At 40.3% G+C, this 22842-nt stretch overlaps 1 protein-coding gene across 1 annotated transcript; it reads left to right on the top strand.

Moving 5' to 3' along the window:
* Positions 1-3986: 3986 nt before the first annotated feature.
* On the top strand, positions 3987-21213 carry LOC132989214 (vasopressin V2 receptor-like). The gene is made up of 7 exons (XM_061056671.1): positions 3987-4391; positions 5284-5348; positions 11931-12316; positions 13299-13544; positions 13770-13913; positions 14919-15528; positions 16669-21213. The coding sequence occupies exons 3-7, from the start codon at positions 11933-11935 to the stop codon at positions 16866-16868; spliced, it is 1584 nt and encodes a 527-aa protein (XP_060912654.1). The 5' UTR covers positions 3987-4391; positions 5284-5348; positions 11931-11932; the 3' UTR covers positions 16869-21213.
* The last annotated feature ends 1629 nt before the right edge of the window (positions 21214-22842 follow it).

Here is a 22842-nt window from a genome sequence, read left to right as displayed (position 1 = left end):
AATTTTTCTACTTTGTATCTATAGAAAATAAAATATCAGAAAAATTGGATATTTAAGCCAATATTTATTTAACTATTGGGATAATCAACATGTCTTTCAAGTCTTTTGCATTTGTTTTATCCTTGTACATGTTCTACCTAGTTACCCCTCTTATCTTCAACATGATATGCACAATGTTTGATCAGATCTGTCCTCACAAATTTCTATTTCTCATCCAACTCAGCAGAATTACATGCAGCTTATTCATCTTTTGTTTTCTGCAGCTATTAGTTTGACAAAGCACACAGAGGTAAAAAGCTGTATTTCTCTCTGAAAAAAGTGTAATGGCTATCATACTGTGACCATATGTAGAGCTTGCTGTGACAGATTGAGTCATCACTCCAGGCTTCTTTTCTGAAACAAACATGTTGGTTTGAAATGAACAAAAAGTAAACAAAAGATGTCAACACTTTCCAGCAAGCGGCCTTATGTTTACAGAGCTCTTGTATCTCAAAGACCTCGAATTTGATCCTAATTAACAGCATCCTGTCTTGCCCAAGCTCATCTTTAATAAAAGTCTTGACTTCCCCGTATTAGTCTCGCAGCGCAGTTTCCTTCTGAAAGTTTGACCATGCTGTGCATTTGTTTGTCTCATAAGACTTTAAGCTTTGATATTTCAATCTTGCTGTGTTTGCATTTTTGCTTTTAAGGAGATTTTTAATAGAATCTTATACATTTGGAGTTGGTCAATCATTTTACTTGTTTTGCTTTTTGATGAGTTTCCTACTGGTTAAGAAAGAACATGTATAACAATGCTGGACTCTGCATGGACAGTTAAACAAGGAAGTTGCAGGAACACAATCTGAGACATATTCTGTTTTTCACCACACACCTTCCTCTTTGTGACGAACATTAAACCGCCATTTGATACTATAGGAGAAGCAAATGTAGCCTGAAGCAGCTTAGCCCGTAAACAGTTTGATGTGTAAAATTCAGTGGAACTACTTTCTACCAACAAACAGTCCCCTGTGTTAAGAGCAGCGCTGATAAAAGCTAGAGTACTTTATAAAGGAAACTGCTTGAGGAAAGAGATGCTCCCATTGATTTTTCAAATGTAATGTTGTTAAGTGCGGACAAGATGTGTTCTGATATCGAAACAATGAGCTGAAGGCAGAGAAGTAGGCAAATCAGGTGGAACTCATCAAACTAAATAAATAAATCTTAAGTCATGTGTGATAGGAGTGAACTTAACCTTTTCCAACTTACTTACATACTTTTATGGGATATTAAAATCAACTTAAATGTACTTCTTTTTCACCTTGGTGATTCTGTATAGAGCAGTAACTTTTATATCGAAAATACAAGTGTAATGTGTGTGTTTTCTTTTACATAGGTAAGAAGTTAATTAAAATGATTTATGCTTATAGCATCCGTTCAGGGGATAATGATAATAATAGGGCCTTTGACAGAAATAAAACTGCTCTTTATTGGCATAGTAATCTACGACAGAATCTTTCCGGGTTATAAGTGATTCACACAAGGAAAAATACCAAATTCTTCATCTGTCTCTGTTATTCATGGGCTGGCTGACAGTTAATGATTCCCTCAGATGTTTCATTCACTTTTCAGGGCCAACTTTGTCAAACCAGGTGTTTGTTCTTCTCTTTCTGCACTTTTAAATCTAAGCCATGGCCTACTTCAGGCTGTCCAGCAGAAAGATGAACGACTTTGTTCAACTTTTTGTCCCTCTTGAGTGAACATCCAGTCCGACTTCAGGTCTGTCTGCTGAGTTTGGGGGCCATGTTTGAGTTTGGACAGTAATCCAAACACGTTGGACTAAAAAAATGTAACTTAATTGATTTACTTTTTTTATGTACTTGGTTCAGTTTATTCCAGGACAGCCTCCATCTTTCTCTTCTTTTGGCAGCGGAGTGCCCCTGATTGACCACAGAGCGGTTTCACAGAATCCCGATGCAAGATGTTTTACTATTGTCAACACCTCTGTTGGGATAAAGAGGTCCCTGGGAGGAGTCACTGAAAGGTCTTTACAGAAGAGACCCCCTCTCAGAGGCAAACAGCTGTCATTTTTTATTTCTGGCACAATACTAGGAGCTGGAAATAAGCCCCAACATGTGGGAGAATGTCCAGCCAGAAATCTCAGTGGAAAAGGCTTCATAGATTGAGATATTTAAAGGTCTCGGCATTCCTTTTAAGCGTTAGTGCTGCTCAGGGCTCGATCATGATGTGCAAGAGATGATCTACCTGTTGATAGATTATAGTAATATAACTTGGGTGAACGTGTTCCCAAATAGATTATTTCATTTTAGGGTGGCTTCTTCTTCAAAACAACTTTGTAAAAAAAAATAACTCGATGATTTGGTTTTCTAGCTAACGCCCTTTCTCTTTGTTGCCACTCCTCCTCTTGTTCATCAGTTGTCTTGGAAGCAGTTAAACCAATAAAGTGGATTGTGGATTTATTTGCTGCTTTGTCACAAAACATTCTTTAAGACCAGTGGAGCCAAGATAATCATGTTAGAGTGATTCTCAGGGAGCTCACAACCCCACCTCCACAGAGGTAGGACAGAATTGTTTGACTGAGGGAGGCATCTGATGTGAAGCTGGCAGCACAGCTGGAGGAGGGCATCCAAGTTTTCTGACATCATGGGACAATCCTAGCCCTGCTGGCCGGGGATCAATGGCTTTGTGCTAGACAGACAGACAGAGAGGGTCTCATGGGTATAGCATGCTGTCTTTGTTTGTGTCTGTTTGTGTGTTTGTGAGCTGCTGGGGGCCAGTGAATGAGAATGATATATAACACCTGTAAATAGAATTGTTCTGATGCCGATACCAATATCTACTGAGACAAGTACTGTACCAGTATCAGCCCCTGATGCTGCCTATGATTTTTGTATTGGACTCCCCCCCCCCACCAACAAAAAAAAAGAAAGAGAAGAAAGGACACAATCAGTGCTTGGTTTTTGAAAGGTTTAATCTAGATAATAATTATCCCGAGTTAGATGTCAACTTCTCAGGATATCGAGGTTGACTTTTTTTCAGGAATTTCAAGTTTTTGTTAACTGAAAATTTGTGAGGGAAAAAAAGCTGCAGTTTATTTTCCAAAATCTGCAGACATTAATGCCATAGGCATGCTTGGAAGGAATGTTTTGTCTCCATGTTTTGGAATTTTGTACATACGAGTGTGTTTATATGTATTTAGGAATTTAGTCATTGTGTAAACTGAAAGTGTTCCTGTGCATGCAAAGTGTGTTATCTTACAATTCTGTGTGCGTGCGAGTGTGTGTGTATGAGAGAGAGAGACAGAGCGAGAGCGAGAGAGAGAGCGAGAGAGAGAGAGAGAGAGAGAGAGCATTGCAATTATAATTTAAAGACAGCAAAAAAATATTTGCTGTAACCTTCACAGATCTTTGTGTACACCAAGGGTGTGGCTTGCTGCTGGCCCAGCTGACTCAGCCAATCGGTATTCTAGGAAGGTGGAAGAGCACCAGCCCTTGTCCACCCACAACAAAGGTGAAAAGAGCACAAAACAGGAGAGAGCTTTGAATAAAAACACAAGAGGTGAGTATCAATGACTTAAACAAGGCATAAATCATTACAATGAGGGGAAGGGCAGCTTTGTATTTCCCTGGCTCTCTCTTTGTTACACACACAAACAAATACACCCATGTACATATTAACTTCAAAACAATGTTTTTTTTTTTACATTTAGATATATTTTAACACACATACATGTCACATGTACAAGAAGATAAACCCAGTACTCTGTGTCATTGTGTGCATCCTCTACCTCTTTCTCTCTGTCTCTCTCTCTCTCTCTCTCTCCCTCACACACTCACAAACACACACACTCTCCGTCGCTCTCTCCCTCTCACTTTATAGGTATGTATAACTCCTGCCTGCACGCTCCACCCTCAGTCCTAGAGGACAGGCTGGTTGACCTAGGAGGAGGGGATAGTGGGGGGGAGGGAGGAGGTAGGAGCATACGGAGCTCAGATTCACTTCTGCTGTTGAGTGTTGGAGGGAGCAGCACATTGCAGGAGCATAACGTGACGCACAGGGAACCGGGACACACACATGGCTATCAAATGGATTACTGTGACATATACTTGTGAACTCCAACACAGCAAGAACAATAGAAGCAGCATACGCACCAAGGAGCTGCAAGGATCCTGCCGTCCTTTGTTGTCACAGTGACAGAAGAATCAGTGACAGAAGGAAAACAGAAAGAAAAAAAACTTCTTGATTTTGAAATAGACATACTGATTTTGCGTCCTACCTGATTCATACAGGGGCCAACTGAGGGACTCGGATTGACAGCACTGCAGATGTGAATGTTTTGGGTGAAATTCTGACAGCTTCTTGTTCCCCTGCTGCACCACTGAAGTGGATCATTGGTAAGTGCCTTTTATTTACCCTGTGCTGATACTGATATTGATCAATTTGACATAAAATCCTATTTATAATCCTTCATCAGTCCTGGAAAAAAACTGACAACTAAAAACACTTAAAGAGCCCAGTGGTCTGGAGGAACTCAAACTTGTCACATTGTGTTGAAATGGATTTGTTTACAGATCAATCTAGGTCATCTGTCTGCACATCTACATGTGTATGCTAGAGGCACTGATATACAACTTGAGCTTTTTATTTAGTATTTCATAAATTATTATGATTAAAGTCACTATCATAAAATCAGTATCATTAATCTAACTTCCATGTTAGTTTAACATGCATACAGTCAATATAATAGTGTGTCATTACTCAAGCTTTTTATTTAGTATTTCATAAATTATTATGATTAAAATCACTATCATAAAATCAGTATCATTAATCTAACTTCCATGTTAGTTTAACATGCATACAGTCAATATAACAGTGTGTCATTTATAAATAATGTTTACTAAAGGCAATCAAAACTCTTTTTTTTTAATGATACCATAACAGTACATCTGTTTGGATATTGAAGTACACTGATGCAGTGATAACACAAAGGATATATTGAAGTATTTTCAGCATAATCTTTTACATGTATTATTGGCATGAATAGAAGTTAACATACAGTGATTTTAAATACCTGATTTCTGAGCATTTACAGCTTCTTAGCTCCAAGAGTTTAAATTCTCATAGAGGTGTCATGAGTCACAGACTCATTGAAAATGCATGTGTCCCTCTGAGTTTTTCCACGGATTAAAAAAGCTCAAGAGAGCAGTCAGCGTGTGAATGTGATCTGCTCTTTCATGTCATGTTAAAGAAGTGTAATGCTGACGGCTCGTAATGCTTTTGTCCCAGAGTGACAGAGACGCGGCAAGAGTAAAGGACACGTGTGAGAAAGCTTACCATGCACTGACAGCAAGGTGAGTGGACACGGAGGCACACACACACAGACACACACACACACACACTCACCTTGGGGTGCTCCTCTTTAATGTTTTTGTGTGTATGTTTCCGTGTGTTTGTGTCCTGCCCGTATTTTTTAATTGGTAAATCAAAGGTCTTTGGAGGATAAAAGGCGATATGTGGACCGGCTGTGTGTTTATGGTTAACACATCTTCAAAGATGATGGATTTATCGCCTGACTTTTAAAAGATCAGCACAGCAGAAAATCAAATTTCATACGATACAGTATAATGGAAAAGTTTTCCTTCAAAGTGGAGCAATGATCATTGCAAAATCATCTTCAACTTCAATTTCAATCTGTATGAAGCCCTGAAGCTTTGTTAGCACAGTGAGTTTGATTAATTGATTAAAGCCCATTTAAAATGTCCATTGGATTTTTGGATCATAACAGAGAAGATTTATTGCTAACAAACATGTTCAAGTGTTTTCTTAGGCAATGAACTTCATCAATGAACTCCACTTATATACATTTCTGAAGCACAAATACATTCACCTTGTGCTAGACATGACTGAAAAGTGACTACTTCCAACACATCATTGTTTATGACTTGATTAACTTCTTAACAACCCTTGTTAACACAGCATTAAAAACAGCACTGAAATGCTAAAAATTACTCAGAATCTACACAAAAAACAGTTAAAAAAGAAACACTGACTATGAGACACGACAACCTGGAGAACAAAAATGCTACCTAGCATAGTTGGGATTCATTCAGTTCAATCTAACAATAAACAAGAATACATAGAATAGATCTCTCAAGTTTGTCTTCAGTTTGTTTGTCATTAATTAGGAAACAAATTGCTTTAAAATGGCTTTTCCATTATAATACACTTTTCTTCTCTGTAATGTTTGGCTAAATATACAATATACATAGAGTGTTCTTTTTTATTGTGGCCCATTCAAGAAAAATCATCATCATCATGATCATCATTTCTGTCATTAATTGTCAGTTTACTCTGCTTCCCTGTAATACTGAATAACTTGATTGTGTGCGTTTCGGCATGTGGCACAGATAATGACCGTATCAGCTACAAACCTCGGGGTCGATTTGAGCTGATGTTGTAACAACATGGCCCACTTTTCATTCTTCAGGGGAAATGCTCTAAATATTGATATCACTTGGTTGGCATGAAAAGGGGCCCTGCCTTGTTTAGGGCACATGCTAGTCAACAGGGTGCTGGTTAATGATACATGACAAGAAAAACAGTGGTCAGTGGTCTTATGAACTGGCTTTATCAGTGCAGATAAGGGGACTTGGACCTTTTTCAACACCTACCACGGTGACTTCTGTTCACTGGTCGGTGTATTGTGGAAATAAACTTGTGGTGATGTCTGTGAATACAAAACTCAAGTAGTGTGCCACAACAAATATACCAAAAATGTGGGTGAGTAATGAATGTATCAGTGAGTGCAACGAGGTGTGGTCCCATATGATTAACATTTAATGGGTTGTTCACAGTAAAAGAAGAAAGTGTTTACTTTTTACTGCTCATATGGGCAGCAGTCTACAGCAGAGACAACCAAGAAAAAATATATATTTATATCAAACATACAGGGCTGTAAATCTGATTTGTAATCAGAAAAGCAGGTGCCTCCACGAACTGAAAAATATAAATATGTTGATACTATCCACCTGTCATGAAACTGGCTAACCCTAACCCTAAGGTGTCAGTGGGAAACTCATTTACCAACATGTGGGGCCTTAAGGAGAAAGCATTTTCACATTTGCTTCATCATGCAGATGAAATGCAGCTCTGCCCAGGTGACTCATCCAGACCTTTATTGTGTAAGAATCTATTGATTGATATGTAAATAAAGTCTCCAGCTATACAGAGAAAAGCAGCACAGAGAATACCAAAATACAAGTATATCACGTGGTGTGATCTAAGAAGCAGAATTTATGGGTTTATTTTCAGATTCAAATTGGGCCACACCGTTTTAATCCCGTTTTCTGCCAAAGTCTATTAAGTAGGGTGATAATTGAAACCAAACAGAAATGACATGCATGTTTCCTTTGCTGTTTTGATCCTTCCTGACAAGACAGATGTAGAGTGGGTGGATGGATGTGGAAAATCTGAGAATATAACAGGTGCAAGAGAAAAAATTGAAAAAAAAGGGAAGAAGAGCAGATTAAAGTAGGTAAATTAATGACAGGTTGTCTGGGCTGCTAATGAGGATATAGAGGTTCGCATGAATCAGATAAGGTCAAACCTGGTCAATGGGAACTAATCAAAGGACTGACGTGCACTCACAAGACAGACACTAACAGATGGATCTTTCATTATGTTTGGATTACTGCACCTTGTGCTAGAGCACCTGTCTGCTTCTGCTGCGGCTGCTGCCACTCTTTCAAGTTCATTGGCTGTATGTCGGCCAGCCAGGTTCATCCTTACTGCTAAGGTCTTAAATACGTTGAAAGGTCCTCTTTGCATGAGGGAGTGACAGAAATGTGTTTCCCTGCCATGCATGAGATGACAGGCCAGGAGTAGAGACAGGAAATGTTTTGACATCAAATGACAGGATAAAGATGAAAGATCAGAAGGATTATTGTCCATCTAATCTTGATTTTCTTTTTGACTTTGATATTTTAAAAGGGTAAAACTTAAACATAATGAAACTTTGCTGAACCATAACCAGCTCATTTGCATTTTTCAACCTGCATTGTAGAAATTCTTTGTATTACATCCAGTATACATAACTCTATTAACAACTCCAATGATACGAGGTATGTTCACCTCCATTGTACTGATTAAGTTTGCATTCATTTTTGCCAAACTTCATTTGTGATATTTATACCTTTGATGGTTCTCTTCCTGTTTTACCATTAACATAACAAAATGCAACATTTTCACAGTTTCGAGTCTGCTGATTATTTTTCAGATCACACACAACAAGAAAATGTAAAGGTTTGGGTCTGTAAAAAAATCAGTTGATGCATAAGAATGATACAAAAATAAAATCTAAAACGATATAGTTATCTAGCCTGAATTTACAAACAACAAACATTACAATACAAAAGAATAACTATTCAAAGGTTCTACAAGAATAAGATACCAACATTTGGAGCCATACTCATTGTTTTACCTCACTTCACAAACACAGTCTGTCCCGTGCATGAGCGCTTTAAATCAATAAGGGGAAGTCACAGAGAACCTCACATTGTATTGCGTCAGATTTCCGAAAAAGAAACCTCTAAGCTTAGAGTATTTTGAATATATATTGACCCCTTAACAAAATGGAGGAAAAAGTTATTTGCCAGAATAACACTGAAGTGACAACTATCTCATCTGAGCTTTCTCTTATAGACATGTGGTTCTTCTTATACTTCAGGATGGTTTAAGAGGACACAAGCAGATAGCGGTTTGGGTCTCTGCATAGCTAGAGCATGACGTAGTTTCTCCAAGAAAATGACCAAAACATGTGTGAACAGCAAGAAAAGGCAAAGGACTGACATGTTGAAAGATGTGAATGTGTGGTAGCTATAATGCTTTTTTTTTTTTTTTTTTTTTTTAACTACCTGTTTCTGTGCGCCCTTAGGCGATGTGGACCCGTGAGAGGGAACGGTGTAGGATGGGGAGGGCATGAAAATGGATGGTTTCACATCGGGTTGAATCTATAGAGAAAAGCAAGAGAGGAATTGACTCAATCATTAATCATAGTGAAAGCTTTAAAGTTCAGAGAGGAAGCAACGCACCACACTAACTATACTAAAAGCAGAGTCTACAGTCTGTCCGGCAAAGAGAGATGGAATAATTTGTGGTGAACGTTAAGTCGATCGGACGGATGGGAATGCTGTGTGGTGTTAGTGTTATTAAAGAGGGAGCCAAGCAGAATACGTTTGTAGAGACAGGGACTATAGAGGAATACATTAAAGTACATCTTGGACAGTTCTGTTGACAACATTTACCTTCTCCAGGCATTCCTTAGTTGAAGTCTTTTTCCTCTGTGGGCAGAAAAAAAAAATCACTGCAAGAAGTTTTGAGCTATGCGTGGGTCTTCTGCTGTTTAACCATTGAGCAATTTGACGACAATCCATCTTGATTTCTTGGAAGGAACAGCCTTGCAAATGAGAGCATGTTTTGAGGAGTTCTGGAAAACAGAGCCTAATACAGAAGTTATCAGAAAAAAGGAGACCTTTAATAGTTTCAGGAGGAAATGCCTCACACACTGTCTGTTATTTAAAGCTCCTGTGAGGTACTCATGCTTTGTGCAGAGGTTGGCGCCCCCTGTGGACAACGTAAAACCGTTTTATTTTCATAGCTGATCTTATCCTATACATGCACACTAATGTCTCACTTGTGGTGAATATTTGCTTTAGAAATGTAAAAACGGGTGTTTCTTAAGGTTTTTGTAAATGGTCTCTTCTGGCACATGCCCAGGGGCAGCAGTAACAGGCGTTAACATTTACAATAGGAAAATAGTCAGCCTAGTTGCTGACGGTTTTACTCGCTTTTGTAGCTCACATGGAGGCATCACTATTCATTCAAACCAGATGAACCCATTCCTGAACAGTTAATAAAGTTATTATCCGTGTATTTGATTCCATTCAATACAATTTGGTGAAATCAATTTGACATTACTCATACACTTTAGATACATTTCGAAGGCCTTGTCATTGTAGCACCTCCCATAATTCATCACACTTTGTTTTGGCAGAGGCATACATGAAAGGGGATTTTACATCAGAAATGAATGACATGGGCAAATATAAATAATGAGATTATATATTGAGCATAAAGACGAGCAGCCACACAAAGAAACCCCTTATGAATTGTGCTGTAATTACAGAGAGGGGCACCAGGCTCCTCAGGTACTGACAAAGAGAGGCCACAGATCCCTTGATGATAAAAGGCTTCGTTGTCAATATCTATATTAAAAAAAAAAAAAAACTTGAAACAGTAAAATAATAAACAGATAATAAGAAGGAATATTACTTGTTTTGATCCAAATGACCCTTTGGCACATATTTGACACATATAAAGAGACATTTAATTGAAGTACGCCTCGGTTTAGCAATGAGTTGAAGTGTTGTGGTCTCCAGCAGGGAGGGATTCACTCCAATCAGAGAGTCCGTCTTAAGAGAGACGGTTCCGCTCAGATTCTCCTCCTTTCACCCGCAGCTCTGCCTTCATGCTGGGTTGAGAGGTCCAGCTGGCCTGGCTTGTCATGCATTCATCTGAATACATTCCTCTGGCAAAGCCGGCATGCAACGCTTGACAATATGCTCAGCTGTGTTATCTCACACACCCAGCAGTGAGTTCGCTATTACCAGCAAATTGGCCATTAGGTCTCTGAGGAGTAGTGGGAACAACCTTGTAATATCATGTTAGTCACACTCAATTGCACAATACTATCACTGTAGTTTGTCTACTATTTTTAGTTGTGGAAAATTTCCAACGTCCTTTTCAGTGTTACATTTGCTTACCTTACCACTCCTTGGACATTAGTCAAAATGACACATCAGTAAAAAGCGTCAATCAACTCACAGTTAAGTAACAGCACTTTTCTGAGCTATATTTGACCCCTTTTTCTTATCTTATCATCCTCTTTCCACCTTTTTCTACATTGTTTTTCTTCTCCTGCCCCTTTCTACTCACTCATTTCTCATTTCCCGTCTTTTCTTTTTCCTCCCAGACTTTCTCTCTACGTGCAGTTTATTTGACCACGGATGCCCCCAGCATCCCACGACTCTGTTTCTTAAAATTGACATCTCATTCCTATCAGCTTTCGGTTCCTTTTGAGACATTTATTTATAAGCGAAGAAAAATAAACGTAACATTTATTGAGATCGAGAAAGAGTGCACGTGTAGGGGAAGCATGTGTATGTGAGAGAAAGTTGGAGAGGGCGATGGGGGGAACAAAAAAGGGGGGAAAGAGGAATGTATGGGGGTTAACATGGGATAAAAGTGATTATGAGAGCGGAGGTGAAGGAAAACTGTCAAATCAACCTTGAGAAAATATGAAAAGGAAAATAAACAACACTGGACTTGCGTCAAACAGAACCGAGAGCTTTGTAAAATGGACAAACACATGAACTGAAGACTTGTTTAAAATTTACAGACAGCATCAAAAACACAACAGTATTAACATACCAGCGTGATTAGTACAGTCTGTGGTATTCTTCCCTGTAAATCCAATTTCCTTAGGATTGATCAAAGGAAGCTATTTATAGTGTATCATGTGAAAATGTAATATATGTACTGAATAAAAAACCAGCCCTGTGATTAATCTCTGCATCAGCCTCTGCATCTAAAATGAAAGGCCCAAAGTGTTTTGATTTGGATTGTCGGCGGTTAGATAAGTGAAAAGAAGCAGGCTTCTCAGCTGACAAGTTTCTGGGCAAACGAGCAAAATTGTGTGAAGTTAAATAGATGTCCTGATAAAAAAATAAGTAAATTGTGGGTGATAAAAATATGTATTTTTAAACAGTCTTGTGATTCTGCACCAGTTAGACCTCTGGGGAAGATTTTCCTGGGGGCATCATCTAACAACAGGTTTAGACTGGATTTCTTGCATGAACACTTTGTTTGTTTTGCAGGAATGGAAAGCATCAGTGTGGAAACGGACTGGGATGGGTTAGCCCTCTCCTCTCTGCCTGCCGCTGGACGGAACAATTTCTCCTCCTCGTCTTTGTTTGTCTCCGAGCTCAACTCCCTCAATAGTTCTCACAGTGGGGGATCCTTCTTTGGGATCTTCCCTGAGAACGGTTCCACCACCACACCTCACACTCTGCCCCAGCCCCGGGGCAGGGACCTGGGCCTGGCCCGAGCTGAGATCGCTGTGCTCGGGGTGGTTCTGGCTCTCACCACCTTGGGGAATAGCTTTGTGCTGTGGGTGCTGCTGAGGAGGAGAAAGCACAATGCCCCCATGCACGTGTTCATGGTCAACCTGTGTGTAGCTGACCTGGTGGTGGCCTTGTTTCAGGTCAGTTCAAGAGTCACATGAAACAAGAACAATAAGCCACAGTGGCTAGTCACATGCACAATCAGTTCTGCGAGCCATACTGGTTTAACAGTAATTTAGTTGTCATATCCAAAATATATAAATAGCTTTTCAACTGAATTGAACTTGTGTCACAGCTTTTGTAACTATAGTTTATAGAATTATTGTAACTGGTGGTGGTCTGAATTGCATAGAAACATTGAAAAGACCTCTAAGGCCTTAAAAAACATTCTGACAACATTCATGTATTGAATCAGAATCAGTGCAAAGGGTGCTGAAATGAACATCCCAAAAATATATGATGTAACAGATAGTAAGCCAAGTAGATAAGTCGATTCGGCTGGAATCTGGAATCTGGAATCTGGAAACTGGAATTTAATCATTATCACCGGCATTTGTAAAATTAACAAAAGAATTACCATGGTTATTTCTGCATCGTTTGCCCTCCGCTACGCTGCACTTTTGTCTAATGTAGGCTCTTCATATTCATTTATTAGTTATTTGTTTAATGATTGCAACTCCACAGTTAAACTGGAGTCAATCCCTTTCTGGCCAAATAAATCTGATTCTGAACTCATTACATTATTCATGATAGATTCAGTGTTGAATTGAATCACATTGTGTTTAAGTCCGTCACACCAACATCCAGCATGTCTTGCCATGAAAATCTGATTTTAAGGATTCAAACCAATAAATATATTTTTTTAAAGTTCAGTTTTTCCTAAAACAGCTGGGCACTGTTAACATCACATAAAGAAAATATTAAAAAGTGTATTTTCTGGGGACTCTTTTCAGCTGCTCCTGAAAACACATTTTAGGCTCAAGAAAGTGTTTACAGCAGTAGTGCACTGTATGCTGTTGGCTTGAGTGAAAATAATGTTTACTTATTCTAGGAATGCTCTCTACTTTGCAAGGAGCCACTTCATACAAAATAACTGATTCTTTTTTTTTAATCTGTTTTCAGGTTCTTCCTCAGCTAATATGGGACATCACAGAGAGGTTTCAGGGGCCCGACTTTCTCTGCCGCTCCATCAAGTACTTACAGATTGTGGGCATGTTTGCTTCCTCCTACATGATAGTTGCCATGACGGTAGACCGGCACCAAGCTATCTGCTGCCCCTTACAGGCTTACCGCGGGGGGGCAATGTCCCGCTGGAACACCCCTGTCATGGTGGCCTGGGGCTTGGCGCTGGCGCTCAGCATACCGCAGGTGGGGAGGCATAAAAATCAAATTGCACAAAGTTGCACACACACACACACGAACAAAACACACAAACACACAAACACACATTATGAAATAGGACATGAGAGAGTAACTCAAGATGTTGATCTATTTTTATCCTGATGAGGTCATCACAGTTCAGCTGATGGTAGAGGAAACTGCCAGTCATGTCTGTTGGAATGCTGACCACCCTCCGTTTGTCTGGTTTGTCAGGTTTTCATCTTCTCTCGCTCAGAAGTCGCTGGAGAATATGAGTGCTGGGGTCACTTTGCAGAACCGTGGGGGCTTAAGGCCTACATCACCTGGATGACCGTGGCAGTCTTCCTCCTGCCCGCCTTGATAATCACCATCTGTCAGGTAGAACCACTTTTATTGGCTGGGCTCTCAATCTCTGCACCAACCACAATGTATGCTGTATGCAACATAATCCAAAAACAAAGGCATGAATGAAATTGTGTTTTGTTTTCATCGGGGGGTGCATTTGGCAGGGATTGTTGGATAACCTGTGTGGACGACTGTGGTTGGTGTTATATAGCATCCCATGGAGAGGAGGCATTCTGGGCTGCCTCCCATCAGCCATGCTGCTCTATTTAGGGAAAGATATTTTCAGGGTCTAGCTATTTCCCCTAATTAACACAGCACTTGGAGGACCACTGCTGAGACTGCTGCTAAGAAAATCTGCCCACCCAAAGAACCTTCTGCCAGTAGGAGGAATGCACCAGATCTGAGACAAACATAGAAACCCTGACCATTTTTCATTTTCCAGTTTTAAATCAATTAGACATATGTATTGAAGTAGGATGTAGTTTCTGCAGAAGGAAGTTCCTCGGAAGTTGCTTTAGCTGATTCCATGCTTGCACTTGTATATCCTCTATGTTGTTGTGGACTGCAGTGTTGTAACCTCATAAACCTGTTTTTAAAGAAGTTAAAGGTGTAAGAAGAACAATGGTTGGCAGTAAGAAAAAAAAATAGCTCCAAGTATGAATTTCCTTTATCCTTGCTTTCAAATTATTGTTGACATCTCCTAGAAGAGCATGAAGAATTTTTATGCTACAATAAAACATAATGATAGATTCTCAGATTCTTACAAAGTAGAGGAATTGCAGTATTGAATACAAATGTCTGATGCTGGTTTATGTCTGATGGTGAAGGCCAACACACACACTTTCCAAATTTCCTGTCACTGTTGAGGCAGAGACGCAAACAGGATTGTCTGCAAAGAGCAAAGACAGGCATCTGATTCTGACTCATGCCACGCCTTAAACTTTATCCTCAGGCCTTCTGGGTATTAAATTGTGAATAGTATGTTCTCCTCTGTATTAAAACTGTGCTTCTTTTTGCAAATATTTCAATTTTTTTTAGATAAGAATCTTCAGAGAGATTCACAACAATATCTACCTGAAGTCAGAGAGGATGGTGACGGCCGAGTTGAAGAAGGACGAAATCCTCTTCCGCTTCCACAGCTTTAAGAAGGAGGACGAGCGAGCGAGGGAGAGAGGGAGACGGGCGTCGGGGGGAGGAGTGGGGAGGGAGGGCAGAGGAGGAGGAGGAGGAGGAGGAGGACAGCTTTTAAAGGGTGTGAATAACCACCCTCACAATAACAGCCAAGCTGGAGAGTCTTACGACTATGTACCCTCTGCCGTTCAGTATAACAGTTGCTGTGGTGCACCTGTGACAACAACAACAACAACAACAACAACAACAACAACATCGACAACACAGCAGCAAACAGTTAACAGCTCAGACTGCCAGGAGGCATACGTGCCCTACGAGCTGGCCTCAGGCTCACCCCGCTGTTCCCTCGACTATGTTGCGCCTCTCCCTCCTGCCATCCCGCCTCCGAGCATCACTAAAGCCATGTCCAAGACAGTGAGAATGACCCTGGTCATCGTGCTGGTCTACACTATCTGCTGGTCTCCTTTCTTTATAGTCCAGCTTTGGGCGGCATGGGACCCCAACTCTCCAAACCAAGGTCTGTATCATATACACTTATGGTCAGTTCTCTATCCACACTACCGTCCAGAGTTCTGGTACGACACTGTAACACACACTTTTCTGTGCAATTCACCCTCAGAGAGCTACAAAAGCAGATATGTGGGTTATAACCATCACTTAAGTTGTTTTTCCCATATTATCCATTTAATTGCTCTTAATGAGCACTGTTTTGCACTCGAGGCAGCCAAAAACAAAAGCTAATCAAACAGGTCTGGTTCTCTACAACAACCTTTGATTAATGCTGTTGTCTCCCTTGATCTCAGTCAATACTGCAAGGACAACCAGCTCCAGCAATGATTGTTGTGAAATATGAGCTCAAAAACACCATATTTTTACCCACAACCAGAGACCCCTGCCTGGCATCTCTGGCCTCTGTACATTTTGGCAAATAAACAGCATCTGTTGGTGTCTTTTATTTTGGCAGCGAGTGACAGAGCGAGCAAGGCGAGAAGCCTTAAATTGTAGCTGATAGTTGGACTGAGTGGGAGTCCTCTGATCTGAAGCTGAAGACAAACATTAGAGGCCCGTAAATAACCTGTTTATATCCCCTGCTGGTTTTGCAATGACGCCAGATGTTGACATTTCATCATCAATGATGCGTGCCAGCAGCTCACACACATAGTGAAAATCACAAGCAGACACATGGAGTGGGGTGGGTCAGCTTTGCATACTCACAAGCACACATGCATATACACAATGTATTTTGTTTCCATGCAAATAAAAGTATGTATAAACATGAATGACTTTTTACTAGCAGACATTTGCTATCCCTGCCATACGCACGCACTCACACAGACACTAGCACAAATACACACACAAACACACACACACAAGGCGAACAGGCTGTGTTAAAAGTGACATGTTTTATTTATACTCTTGTTGCATACCTAAAGGAAATAATATAAAAACATAACCATAAGTATCATCATCTGAATAGTTGGTGGTCATATTATATTTCTGGTCCCTAAGAGAAATTAAAACAATGAGATGTACAGTGTGCTCATTTTTCCCCAGGTGGAAAATTGTACATGTGAAAATATAAATGCATCAATACAAACGTGTCTATGTGTTTGTGCACCTGTCTGTAATGTGTGTATATGGATTTTTGTCTTTGCAGGAGTGGCCTTCACTATCCTGATGCTGCTGGCCAGTCTGAACTCATGCACCAACCCGTGGATTTACACTGCCTTCTCCAGCAGCGTGTCCAGAGAGCTGCTGAACCTGCTGCACTGTGGGTCCAGACCCGGCCGTCGAGGCTCCTTGCCAGATGACTCTACCACCACACACACCTCTACCACCAAGGACAGTTTGTACTGACAGAGACTGATGTAACAGCAACAGACACACACAGAGAGACATGTTTGAAATCATAAGACATGCATGGATGCACGTGCACATGTTGCAAGGACATGCAACTCCACAGCAACCGCCAACCTCCCGGCGTCACAGCCTGAGAGCAGAGAGCACTGACCTCTACCAGATGTTTCCAACAACAAAGGACAGCTGTACTGTCAACAGGACCTCCATCTGTAATCACCTGTCCCCTACACCCCAGCAAGGGAGGAAGGGTGTCATTGAAGGTGTCAACACCACTTTATGAGGGCCCTATGAAGTTTACAGGGGCTGTCAGAGAGCATCTGCAATGCAAAAATGGCCACAAAAGTTGCAGTTGAGGGTGGAGAGCATGTTTGTTGTTTCATCTGAGAAAATGTCTCGTCCCACTCACATAGAGCAGAGCCGCAGGAATGCAAGGGGTGGGTCAGTGTGTTAATGGCCTTATGGCATGCCTAATGTACAAAGCAGCAGATGAAGCTATGGACATAGAGAAAAAAAAAAGCAGCAGGCTGAGGGAGCGAGACTCGCTGCTGGACTGAGAACAGACAGGGGATGACATGGGTGTTACAACTGTGGGAGTGTCCCTGGGAAGGCTGTGGTTGAAATCTAATAATGTGAACAAACTGTTAAATCAAAGAAAGTGGATTAGAGACGGATGCTTGGGGCTGTATTTATATTTGTTTAGGAGGAATCCGGTTCCAAAGAACAATGGTGATTTGTTAGGAGGATGGATGGCGTTTGACTCACAAGGACGGTGCGTTAGAGTCAAGACACTGCCCCAGAAGAGGAACTGGGGGAGCATGGGTTAATGCAGACAGGAGGAGGGTTTAGGCCTGGAAGAATACAAATGAACAATCCAGGTTTCCTCAACCAACTGGGACACAATTATGTGATTGTATTCTGTACAAACACAGCATATGAGGTACACAAATAGTCCCTTCCTGTCGTGCTCTCCTGAAAGTACGAAACAAGAATATCAAGCAGAGGACACAGGAAAGAAACAGATAGGAAACATTCAACTGCATTCCATGTAAAGTGATGAACAATTCAAAGTGTATTTATTGCAAATGTAAGGCACATTATTATATAGTGTATAAAAAAATGTTGAATGTAAATCACACATTTGAAATGGTCCAAGATATGTAGCTGAAAACAAGAAGCTACAAGAGAAACCAAAGATATAAGGCTAATTCAGGTCTTAATTGTAGATAATATAAAGCCTCAACAGATAAGATATATGAAGTGTAAAGACAGGGAATATACTCCCAGTCAAACTAAGTGCCTGTTTTGTCAGAGAACATCCCTCACTGGATTAACCTCGAATGATGTCAGCTGTGTTATTGTTAGAGAGCTACCATCACAGCTGGAATCATTGGATATGTAATATATGCTAGATCACACAATGAGCCATGCATATTTTTACCTTTTTATTTATTGTTTTGTAAATGAAAATATACATACATAGGATGTATATACATTTCACTTCCTCTTATTGCCTTATGATTATGTAGAAATCTATATAAAAGCATTTCTTGGACAAAAAGTAATCTATTATGCCCCTTAACTGCATGAAAGACTTCAAACAGAACTATTATGGAATCTTCTTCTAAAAAGTGAGATTAAATATGCTTCTCCACATGACCTACATGTGATAGCTGTCTGTGTGTATAAAATATGATAACTATATATGTGGTTAAACTTTGACTATGTGTTCCTGGAAATGAATGTTTTTTTTAAATGCTCATTTTGATCCATGAGAGAATAGTGTTCTCCGTGTGTGCGGGACCATACTGGGATGCTTTTAAAGCGTGTCTCAGGAGTGCTTGTCTGGGTCGAAAGGAGAAGCCTCACCTTTTCCTCTGTGCAGCCAGGGTGTTTGAGCTTTTAGCACGCCTCTGTGAATTTGTTCCCGAGACACAAAGCTCCACTTTGATTCTCTGCCAGCTGAAAGGCTATGGCAACATCGTCCCTTATCTCACTGTTATATCAGGAAATAGATGAACTTCTCCCAAAGCCTCGGGGTGTTCATATATTTTTCTCTTCCTGTCAGGAAGTGAAGAGGTCAGAGGAGGAATCTTTTTTCCTGATAGGGCCAGACTTTGAATCCATCAGGCCTTTTGATTGATGCCAAGACGCCAAACACACTCAGGTTGTGCATTACATTTTCCGCACAGCCATTAGTGACCATTACAAAAGCTAAATAATAAATAGAGAAGCTGCTGACACACTAAATAAACACCCACTAAAATTAGACCTATCAGTGCTGAGAATTTTTCCCTCCGTCAGTACCTGACAGTAGCTATTATCACCCCGACCACCATCATTCCCTGTTGTCAGAGCATATGATAGATGGTCTATAGGTTATATCCCTGCTTTTTTGTATTCCTGCAGTGTGTGTGTGTGTGTGTGTGTTTGAGTGTTTGAGAGAGAGAGAGTCAGTCAGTGTTTATTCTGAACGTCTTGATGCTTATGGTATCCAAGCTGAAGCAAGGTTGATGTCTAAACTCAAGGTCACTTCTTCATTACTGCGGGGCAGAGCTTCTTGCGAGGGGGTATAAGGGAAATAAATGAGCCCTCTGTGTGGCTGTCACAAGGGCAGGAGAATAGGTAATTTTCCCTCTTCAAATCAATTTGGGGTCAGCAGAGGAGTGCATCCAGAGGCTCTGACGAATGACAGAGCAACCCCCAACCCCACCCAACACACACACACTTAGACACACACTCATAGACACACACCCCACCCCAGCCTTGACCAAAGTCGGCATAAATCAGACTCGGAGCCAGGAGCTTTACTGCACTGAACAATGTGTCTGCATTGCTTAACTCAAGACCACTCTGCAAACCTGAAGACTGCTGAGGCCGCTCCTAAGCTCATTCCAAGACACCGGGAGGTATATCTGAACCCCACCATCTTACACAACACACTCTAGTGTCTGTGTTAGAGGGGAACAGTGGAGCATCATACTTTATAAACAGTGGAAGTAAAAGAAATATGAGCATTTTCACTCTTTCTCTCTCTAAAAATGATGATTGTTTTTCTTTCTGGCTTTCTAAGCAGTTGGAATTTTATTTTTAAATAGCCTGTTTCACTCAGGAAATGTTTTCTATAAAAAGAGGTATTTGTACCCATTGCCTTTGTTTACAACAACGGTTTATCCCTTGGCAGTTTTCAAGGTGATTTCTTCCAAATATAGCCATTCTTTTATTTTTTACTGCCTCGCCTCACACTTAAGAGCAGATGAAGTGTTTACTGATTTACTCCTCTAAGAGCCGACAGTATCAAGGTGAGCTTTTATCACCTTACCCACCTTGTTTTCATTACTTGAAGCTTGGTTGTCCTCATACTTAAACAAGAGTCCTTCATTTTATCCTTCATTGTAAATAAAAAAAAGACATGCGGACGGTGTCTGATAAAAAAAAACATTTTAGGGGAGGTCATACAACATGCTTTCAAGGGGGTTGTCTGCAACGCATTAGTTTGTTGTGATATGTCTGCTCCTGTGTAACCTGCGGTTTCTCACGGCTCGATGCCAAGCTATGAGCAGAGCATGACTTAAAAAAAATATCTCCTTTACTGTGGTTTACCACTTAGTGTGAAATGTGAAAGGGGTGTCTCATTTAATGGAGGAAAATACATTTTCAAAGACACAGAAAGTAAAGGGCATTTTGCCATATATGGCTTGTTTTTGACTGGCAACTGCATCAACAGGCAAAATGGATTAGAGGATGCCCAAACAGGAGAGGAAGAGGCATATAACAGAGAGGAAGTAAGAAAAGCTTTGAACTGTTTCTCTATTCTCTCCAACCACAGTCAAAGGTTTTTTTTTTATCAGCTACACATGTATCATGGCTCACTGTACATCACATCCATGAAATAACCAGAACAATAACTGTTATGGTAGAGTAATGAGGTGGAATCCAGCGTGAAAAGATACAGTCTATTTTCTGATTATTGAGTTAACCCCTATGTTTGTTGTTCTTGTTCTGCTTTTTGAAAGAACAGTGTGAAAGAAGTGCGAGCAGTAAAAACTTACAGCAGACAGTAAGTGTGACTTCATGTGAGAGTAGTTCGTGTGACGCCAGTTTCCACATTGCTGAATCTCGCTAAGCCCATTGCTGTCTGCCCCCTGAACTGCTGTTTTACACACCCCTGTCAAAATAGCTTTTTTCTGCCTGACAGCACACACACAAAGAGAAAACTAAACAGTGAAAAATACTTATTTTCTTATGTAATAACGATACACTTAAAATTAGAGCACATGCAAATGTAAAAAAACAAACATGTTGTGTAATCTTGTAAAAAATAAATAAATCAGATTTATCAGTTTGCGTTACTTTGTGAATTAGTATCTGAAGCAGAAATGAATCTACACAAACAATTTACCACTGCAAGAACAAATTGAGACATCCTGTGAGGGCATTCATTCTGAAACATCACCAACCAACTTAATGAGATCCTACATCTGCAATAATCTGCACCAATGCGTGGCTTGAAGCTTTAAATATCACACAACAAAGAAGAGGAAGAGTCTTGGCCTTCATTCCCTGTTTGTTGCTGTTTGTTTTTCATTCCATTTATATCCCTCCATACAGCTTTCCCCCACTTCCCACAGCCTTAATAGGTGGCTGTGCAGGCAGGGTCAGTGTCTGGATTCAGTCCAGCTCATGTCTGATCTGAATTAACAACACTGTGATGTCTTTATTGTCTCTTCGCCAAGGTGACAGGATACAAAAGCTGAGATATGCTTACACCATGCGAGTGTGTGTGTTTGTGCTGACAATGCTACAAGAAAAGCAGACATGGTAAACTGGTGTACTCTGTACACTGTGCATGGTTTAAGAGTGCAGGATCAGGTTACTTATATACAAAGTTTACATTAGTCTCGGGGGAGTCAGGGAGAAGTTGCAGTCGTGTTGTTCTGGAAGGATAAAATGCAGCTCTCTCTCTGTGCTGTACAGTGAGTGCAAATACTGACCCGGGCCATCTACAGAAATAGACATGCTGAGTTTAAATCTCTCTTACACACTAAATCACTTAAGCATGAGATTGAAGTAAGTACCTAATGTGACAAATTGAGTGAGATGGATAAAAATCAGATCAGGGGCACAAAAGTGCATTATGCAATTTTCTGGATTACATTAGCAGCTGATACTGGATCAGTAAAATAAAACACGTGATCCTCCATGAGATAAAAGCTGGCCTCACTTTCCCTGCAACCATGGCTTTGGGAAGCAACACACAGCTGCCACAGTGTGTTCAACTGGTGGCACTGCAGTGCAGCACATCACTCAACATACAGCAAGTAGCTCCAGTGCCTGCAATACCACTTTAACACCTATACAGTGCCTACTAATGTTGTACAATGAGAAGAATCAGGACAGGATATCCTTCTCATGTACTGCTGCAATGAACACGTTTTTCTCCTTGACTATCAGGGAATGCCAGAGGGACTACGATAACTCTCATCTGCAGACAAAAATAGCCCCCTCATGTCCACTGAGAGCTCGGCCACAGCCTCCAATGCTCAAGTTGTTCACATTAAAAACAGATTTTTCTTAGTGGTTTCGCTAACAACATAATAATAATATAATAATATTTGTAATAAAAGTACTGAGGGTAAAACTAAATAAAAGTAATCCTCATCATCCAAATATTTTTGAACAAGTAATTTCCCATGAGTACAATTGGCATAAATCTTTCTTTATGGAAAACCTGGTTAGTTTTTTCAAATATTTGTATAACCTTCTCTGTTCTAAAATGACATTGTTCCTCTATCTGCAGTTAGTCTGAAAAGGCAACATTAGCTAAGAAGTTGTTTTTTTTAAATCCAGATGAGAACAGAAGTTATGACCTTAATATTACCTTCATGGTTTGCATATGTTGCTATGAAACAAGAGACCATGAACCTTCTGTACCTTCTCAGGGAAAAGAGAATTTATAGTGTGTGTGTGTGTG

The sequence above is a fragment of the Labrus mixtus genome, chromosome 15 (assembly GCF_963584025.1).
Source record: "Labrus mixtus chromosome 15, fLabMix1.1, whole genome shotgun sequence".
Classification (NCBI taxonomy): domain Eukaryota; kingdom Metazoa; phylum Chordata; class Actinopteri; order Labriformes; family Labridae; genus Labrus; species Labrus mixtus.
The sequence above is the reverse complement of the archived record's forward strand: the minus strand, read 5'-3'. Positions and strand labels throughout refer to the sequence as shown.